This window comes from Ochotona curzoniae, unplaced genomic scaffold (assembly GCF_017591425.1).
Source record: "Ochotona curzoniae isolate NIBS_2020 unplaced genomic scaffold, NIBS_Ocur_1.0 scaffold_4505, whole genome shotgun sequence".
NCBI classification, from domain to species: Eukaryota; Metazoa; Chordata; class Mammalia; order Lagomorpha; family Ochotonidae; genus Ochotona; species Ochotona curzoniae.
This window is the reverse complement of record NW_024467118.1, coordinates 51,792,542-51,800,798: the sequence shown is the minus strand read 5'-3', so window position 1 is coordinate 51,800,798 and position 8,257 is coordinate 51,792,542. Positions and strand designations below refer to the sequence as shown.

At 37.9% G+C, this 8,257-nt stretch overlaps 1 protein-coding gene across 1 annotated transcript in view; it reads right to left on the bottom strand.

Moving 5' to 3' along the window:
* Positions 1-209: 209 nt before the first annotated feature.
* Positions 210-8,257, bottom strand: part of FGL1 (fibrinogen like 1) — a 30,271-nt gene continuing 22,223 nt past the window's right edge. Inside the window, exons 4-8 of the mRNA XM_040965992.1 lie at positions 6,312-6,471; positions 5,984-6,081; positions 2,426-2,514; positions 2,090-2,277; positions 210-526 (exon numbers count right to left, since the gene is read on the bottom strand). Of these exons, the coding sequence (XP_040821926.1) occupies positions 367-526; positions 2,090-2,277; positions 2,426-2,514; positions 5,984-6,081; positions 6,312-6,471 (695 nt within the window). The 3' untranslated portion in view covers positions 210-366. The remainder of the gene's footprint in view (positions 527-2,089; positions 2,278-2,425; positions 2,515-5,983; positions 6,082-6,311; positions 6,472-8,257) is intronic.

The following is an 8,257-nucleotide window of genomic DNA, read 5'->3' as shown; positions in this document are numbered from 1 at the left end:
TATTTATTGTGCACACAGTTGATTCAAAACCCATGATTTGCTGAATTTTATCATGTTTTGTCAACAGCATTAATGCTTAGTTTACTATGCATTAATGCTTGTGTTATTCTAAGATATAATTCTATGCTTTTTCTTTTTTTTAACATAATCAAGTATAGCCCTTTACACAGGAAATTCAAGAAATATTAATGTGAAATATGTTTATTTAGTGTGTATTGCATGTTTATTTTACTGAAAGTATATAAGTAATAAGCAAATGAGAATGAAAAGTATTGCATACAATTGACATTATCTTCTGTGTGTATATTCAATGTCACTGTTTTCAAACAGGGATGTTTCAAGATGAACAGCAAGATTCAGAGAAAATTAGACAATATTTGGAATGAAATTGTTTGGCCTAATTTTCATAACCACAGATTTCAAAGAATACCACCATCCATGCCAGGTGTACCAGACCACCCCATTGTCCGTTTCAGCCGTGTAGGGACCACCGTGGTATAAACCATTCAGGTTTGCAGAGTGACACCTAGTGGTATGAAAAAAGAAAACAGAAAGTCAGGCTAGAACCACATCCTTCTGAAACCCTTCATCTTGCTAGCAAGTGTTCAAAGCCTTTTTACTGTGGCTTCTGTCATGAGGGCACATGATTACAAGCCTCCAAAAGCAGAGATTTATGCAATGGCTGTGTTCTTTCAACTGGTGGTTTTTACTGCCATAGCAAATCCAAGGTTACAGGGGCCAAGGTTGAGGTGCAGTGGGTCAGGATATCTGCAATGCTGGCATTTATATAAGCACAGGTTGGAGTCTAGCCTGCTCCACTTTTGATTCAGCTCTCTGTTAATCCACCTGGAAAAGCATCGAGGCCCAACTCCTTGGAGCCCTGCCACCCATGTGGGAGATCCAGGGAAGCTTGTGGCTCCTGGCTTCACCATGACACAGACCTTGTTGTTGAGGGAATTTGGGGACTGAACCAGTAGAGAGATGATCTCTCAGTCTCTCTCTGTCTCTGTTTCTCTGTTTCTCTCTCTCTTTTCCTGCAACTCTGCCCTTCCAAGTAAACAAATTCACACTCACATACACACACATCCAAGGATACAACAAAGGCTGTTTATAGCATTGAAAAAAGAAGCACTTCAGTTCCGGATAGATTTTAAGCAAAACAAATCAAATCAAGCAAACAAAATCCCAGTTTGGCAGCCTGCAGCTCTGCATCCTCCTGACTCACGGCAGCTGAACCTTGTCCTCAGCAAGGGCTGCACAGGTCACCAACGCGAGGTGTGGGGCAAGGTGCTCTGTTGTGGCTTTCCCGGGAATTTCCACTTGCATGTTCATCACTCTGCTGCCAAGGCGCGGTTTTCAGAATTCAACCTCCCTTTCTCCCCTCTCTAAATCACTAGCACAACAATTATTTTAATCTCAAGGGTAAGCAAACAAAACCTAAATCACTGCTTAAGGTTTTCCCAAAGTTTAACCAAGAATGAGTTGTCTGAGTAGCTGGATTAATTTTTATGTGTATTTTTACTAATCATAAAGATTAGTGGTTAGATTGTTATGCATTTTTAAAATATTCCTCTTCCTTCTTTGGAGTCTGCAAATTTGTACTTGTTATATATAAACTACAATTAAGAGTATGTGACCATTTTCTGTCTTGTGTTATGTTCATTATCACATATTTTAAGTATGCTATATAAACAGTTAGAATAGACCAGACATTAGGGTATTAGGAGACTTTCCCCATGGGGCTATTTCTAAAAAAAAAAAAAAAAAAAATTCTATGAAAATAATCCACATCTACCCATAGAGGAAAAGCTGCTGGCTTAGGTCACCTACCAGCTTTGTAATTTGCCTTCTTTTTAAAGATTTGCTTATTTATTTGAAAGACCCAGTGATAGAGCAAACACAGAAAAAGCTCTCCACTAATGTTTACAGTGACCAGACCCTCAAAAACACTTCACTGCTGAAGTCTCATAAGGATGACTGTGCACTAATAGTATTACAAAAAAAGCCAGCATTGCCTCATCTATCCTACTGAGTGCCCACAGTGAGATAACATCAATGCCATTACCACTGCTTTCACAAATCATCTGACCTGTTAAACCACCAGCCAGCCTGATCTTCCTGAGCACAGTTCCCTTCGTAGTTGTCGTTATCTCTGTCCCACGTGCTGAATTTCATTCTTTGGTGACTAGCCCACCACTGCACCTCAGGGTGAAATCTCCCTGCAAGGGAGTCGCCAGCTGTTCCAGAATATTCTCCGATGTGCAACTCATAGGAGCTCTGAAGAGAGAGACAAGTGCCATGATCAGTAGGCACTCTGCAAAAGGCATGTTCATCCAAGAAGCCAAGCACCAACCCTTCTGTATATTTTTTATTTCCACTGACTTTGGTTAATTTGAGGGTGTTGCTTATGTGAAAATCTTGTTACCTTTTCATCACCAACTTTGAAATCTTTATATTGTGCATAACAACTATTTTTCTCAAAATCTCCAAGGTCAATTTTCAAAGTATAGTCTCCTGGAGGAAAAAAAAGCACAAGAAGAAACAAGTTTTTAAAATATGCAATGTAAGCTTGACTAGTGAGGTTTTAAAAGTAATTAACAGTTCTATTTTGCTGTTACCATTTGCTTCTGCCAAATTCAACTTTCATAGAATTAATAACTCCATTGTATTTATAACATGAACATTTTATTATATCTTACTTGAAAGACCCAAAGAACATAATATTAAAAGCAGAAAATTTCAACTAGATTTTCCATAGGTAAAAGTTAGTGCACTTTCTTGGCAAAAAGCAACCAAAAATAAGTCTCACGATTTAGTTAATAAATTAAGAAATGTAATGACAGTAATTTAACAGTTTACTTCCTTTTCTTAATTTTAACAGAAATGTTGATCTTACAGATAAATAATGACTATTACTAACATTTTATAATCTCTGGTAGCTAGCCAGCCAGCCACTAGTTTTATGATATAGAAGCAATTGCATGCAAGTACATGAACTTGCTTGCTTTTCCTGGCTGTGTAAGAGATCTGTCAGCAAACCCTTTAAAGACCGTTTGAGGAAGAAATCTGAATCTCCCTTATTTTCTGTGAACTTTTCTTTGATATTGGCTCATAGAAGAGAACTCTTAGCTTCAAAACTGATGGAATGGGCCTGGCATAATAGCCTAGTAGCTCAAGTCCTCACCGTGCATGCACGAGGAACCCATATGGGCTCAGTTTGTGTCCCAGCTGCTCCATTCCCATCCAACTCCCTGCTTGTGGCCTGGGAAAGCAGAAGATGGCCCAAGCTCTTGGGACCCTGCACACACGGGAGACCTGGAAGAAACGTCTGGCTTCTGGCTTAAGATTAGCTTAGCTCCAGCCATTGCAGGTCCCGTTCTGGTCACAGTGGCCATTTGTGGTGCCGGGGGTGGGGGTGGTGGTAAACCAGTGTATGGAAGCTCTTTTTCCCTGTGTGTATCATTCTCTTTCTCTGTAACTCTTTCAAATGAATAAATAAATATTAGAAAAAGAAAATGGAATTAAAAGATGCTTATTTTGTTGTAAAAGTTTTTTGAAATCATGTTATCTTTCAATAGTCTATGGAAAATGTGAACTACAACACAAAAGACCATGTATTGATTGCAAAACAATTTTTCACCAGAATAAACTTTTTTTATTATAAAGCTTTATTTATTCAGTGATTTGAAAGGCAGAATGAAGAGAAAGATTTTCCATCTTTTGGTTCAGAATTCAAATTGGGTCTCCCATGTAAGTTGTAGGGATCCAATCAATTAGCCATCCCCTGCTGTTCTCTCAGGTACATTAGCAGGGAGCAGCTGAACAGGAAGCAGAGCAGCTAGGGCTTCAATGTGGGATGACAAAATCCCAGTGATGGCTTAGTTCACTATGACACAATATTCACCATGATTACACTTATCTTTTAGTTAGATTTTCCCACCATCTTTTGAATGTATCCTCGTAAGGACCTCTCTGGCCAGTTTGGATTTTAGAGACTCTTTCTCCTGGGAGTTCCTGAACACGGAGAAGGCCCATCCATGCTCAGCCTCCTTTCTTTGTCATCCTCATCTCCATTAAGCTTGGCAAAGGGCTGTGAACACACCAAGTGGTAAGCTTTGTCCACACCCATAATCAGAGCTGTCCATTAGCCGCCTCCCTTGGTAGGGATCATAAATAAGTTGATTAGGAAACCTCATGTAAATTTAGCACTCTTTGATTACTAGATGGAAAAACAACACATCAGACTCCTGGGATTATCCATCCCATTAGCTATTATCCATGTGTCTCAAAGAACCTTATAATCATAATCCTACTGACAGTCACACATATGGAAACACTGATGGCTGTATCGATTGTTGAGTGCACAGTTGAATCCTTGCTCCTGTAAGGCGCTGCCAAAGTGACTTAGCATGACTTCTTGGGCAACATAATTGCCTTTTATAAGGTACTCAAAACAGATCCAAGTAGAACTCAATGCGGTCACACACTACAATTCAAACAAGGAAGGCAATGGCTGGCAACAAAAGAATAAAGACCCACACATTGAAAAGTTAACCACACTAATGATTTCTTAGGCAATATTGAGTTCTGATTAAAAATAGAAATGCAAAAAAAAATACAGAGATGCTTCTCAACGGATGATTGAATTACAGCCAATAAACCCATCAAAAGTTTAAAATATTGGTTTTAAATGCCTTTACAACACCTAATCCATTAACCAATACACTTCAGCAACACAGCACACTGTGGGGTATTGGTTGTTTTCCTTGTAATGATGGGGTTTTCCGGATGCTGTCCTACTTCATGAAAAGTTTGAAGTGGTTCTTAGTAGCCTTGCAGAAAATCAGAAATTCAGAATTTGAAATAAGTTTTTCTACTAGTTGAAAATTACGTTTGTTACATCATAAAGTCACAAAATTGTTACGTCCAACAATCGTTAAGTCAGGTGCATCGCTATGGAGAGAACTGCATAGATGTCTACCATTTTGAAAAAAAAAAAACATGTTTTAAAAGATGGATTGATGGGTGAGGAGAATAGGGAGTAATGGGTAGATGTGACAAAACAAGCATAAGAGCATTAATGTAAATTCTAGGTGGTGTGCTGAAGCTTCTTTCAACTTGGCTGTATCATTGAAAGGTTTTTTTTAATAAAAAAAATGAAGGTATAAAAAATAAAGACATTTAATGTATTCTGGTATCTGATTCCAAAAACAGCTCCACTTTTCCTAGCATTCACTCCTCTGTTTTGTTACTTTATAAACCCCTCCTGTTAATTTCCTTTCCCCTTGAATCTGAGCCACTTTCATCAACAGAAGGAAAAGGACTGTGGGCCACTTCTGGGGCTCAGTCTCAGGAGATTCCTGTGCCTTGCTGGTTCTTTGTGCAACTCTGCCTTTCCTGCAAGAGTAAGTCCAGACAGCCGGCTGGAAGGTGGGTGACTGTATGGAGCAAAGCTGTACCATTTCATCTGAGGCCAGCTGAGAGCAGCCAGCTTCTCCCTAACCAGAATGTTGACTATGGAACCACGAGCTAGCCCAGCCAAGATGAGCAGAAATCAGTCCTGACCCACGAAACTATCCAGCTAGCATGCAGATTGATGAGGAGCAATAAACGGTTGTTGCTATGAAGCCTTCAAGTTTTGAAGTAGCATGACTTCATACTGTTGCAATGATATAGATTGTTGATATAGTGTACATAATTTTCAGGTATTACACAAAGAATATTTGTAACATTACTTTTTTTCCCACAGAAAATATATATGAGAAAACAATGCTGCCCACAATTCAGTTCTAGTTTCTTTCCTCTATTCCTAGATTTAAGCAGCCAGGTTTTGCCAAGTGGATTATTCTGTAACAGATATCAGTACCATCTGCAAATTATAGTAGCTATTGAATTAGTTCCATTGCCTATGATTTAGTGAAAAACGTGTTTGTGTTTTGTTTTTATTGCATTTTAAATGAATTTGACATCAGGCCAAACTTACCTTGTGTTGTCAAAAAGTGAAGATTTTTATTACCCAGCCAATATTCACCATTTTTTTGAACAAAATTTCCAAAACCCTTTTCATAGTCTTCCCAGGCTCTACAGACAAAAAAAATGAAAGCTTATTTTAGCAAACTCCAAAAGAATGTTTGAGATAGACAAGATGCTTTCCCATGTTGCTGCCAGTGTTGTCATGATCAGTTAATTCACACTCAGTATTATTAATTAGAGAGTGAAATACTGTCATGTTAGTAGACCTCAGACTCATAGTTGAGTTTCATTCTCATACTTGCTCCCACAGATACACCTGTATGTCATAGTGAGCATACCTGTTAAAGTTCACGGTGCCGTCAGATCGTCTCTGAATCACTGTCCATCCTCCTCCATCAGACATGTCACAATAAACAGAGAATTCCGCTGTGCTCTGGATAGGCTTGATTTTGTAAAATCCACTCTGTTTATACCCATCATTGAAAATCTCGGAACAGTCTGCTTGTAAAACAGTGATAATATTTCTTATATGACTTTTACAAGGAAACCTCTGAATTATTTTACTCAGTGCCAGTGCAGACAGATAAATACAAGGTATAGATAGATGAGCAGGCTTTAAAACTCTTATTTCTTTTCCAGGGACTAATTTAGAAAATTTAATTATTGTTTGACTTCATGATGTGGTGATGGAAAAAATAAGTTGAAACAGGGACTGGTTTTTCATTTATAAATTTTGTGAAAAACAAAAAGTATGAATTATATGTGTTCTGTTAGTTACAAAACATATAAGTGGAATATTTAGCCTTAATAATAACACTAGCCCATAGGGAATGCCCACACTGTAGGTAGATAGCCAACTACATGGTGCCAGTTCCAGTTTTTTGTATTTTTGATGTGTTCAAGCAAGTCTTTAAACCGTTCATGAAAATGTGGATTTTGAAAATGTGGATTTCAACTTTATTTTGTTTCAAAATAAACCTTTCAATTCCTTTTTTTTTTCCCCCACAACCTTCTTGAAATCCCTTTATACCTATTGGTTGAGTTTTTTTTTTTTAATCCAGAATTTTTGTTAGTTTTTGCTTTTTTCTTTTTTCATTGAAATTCCTCTGGATCTTAAGTTGCATTTGGCACTTTCTCCTGGGGAAAAGGAAAACTGCAAACACATGAACAAAAACTCAACTCAGAGTTCACACAAAATGAGAACAAACAGAAAATTTTGGCAGAAATATTTATATTCACAAAACTGCTCATTGGCAAATGTTACAGCTAATCATGTCCATATTGGCCTGGAGAAGAGTTTGAACTTTGTGAGCTTTTAGTTTTCAGCTCTTTGCTGGAAAATTAAATGCAGGCCAAGAGCTTCCTTTCTGATGAGGTTAAAGTCTGCTGACTTTAATGGCAAAGGTGTACTACATATTTGACTATAGAATGTAAAAATTTCAATATTGAACTAATCTCATGTGATCATTTTGTGTTTCTTCACAGTGTTCTGGCCGCTCCACTTCTGATCCAGCAGACTGCTAATGACCTGGGAAAGCAGCAGAGAATAGTTCCAGTCCTTTGGCCTCTGCAACCACGTGGGAGACCCAGAAGAAGCTCCTGCCTCCTGACTCTGGATTGGCTCAGCTCTGGCCATTGCAGCCATTTGTGGGGACAAACCAGTGGATGGAAGACCTCTCTCTCCATCTCTCCTTCTTTCTCTGTAAAAATCTTCCTTTCATATAAAAATTTAAAAATAAATCTTAAAAAAAACCAATGTGCTAGGCGCTAGATATATTCTGACTGATGCAGAATTATAGAAGCAAATCTATCCTTCAAATCAGAAAAACTAGGTTCAAGTCATAATGTCTCCATCAATAACATATGGTCTTGCTCAAATAAATCCCTTAAGGATAACACACACACACACACACACACACACACACACACACACACACACCCAGTAGTTCAATTTCTTATAGTGATCAAATTAAAGAGCCAGTCTTGGGAAATTAAACTATGATAACAGAAAGTTTGAACAATGTGGAGTTAAAAATACCATATGGACATTAACATAATAAAAACCTTTCAACCCACTCAATCATTTTTCCTTTGTGAAAAAAGTAGAAACAATAGTAGATTACCGAGTACGGTATCCATGAGTATAAAAACAAACAAACAAACAAACAAACAAAAACTTAGAAATGGTTTTGGGAACTTATATAATTGTAGCGTGAGGCCCGAACTGCTTGTCCTTTGTTTTAGCCTAATTGCCTCTTCTAACACCTTATCCCCAAACATAGTC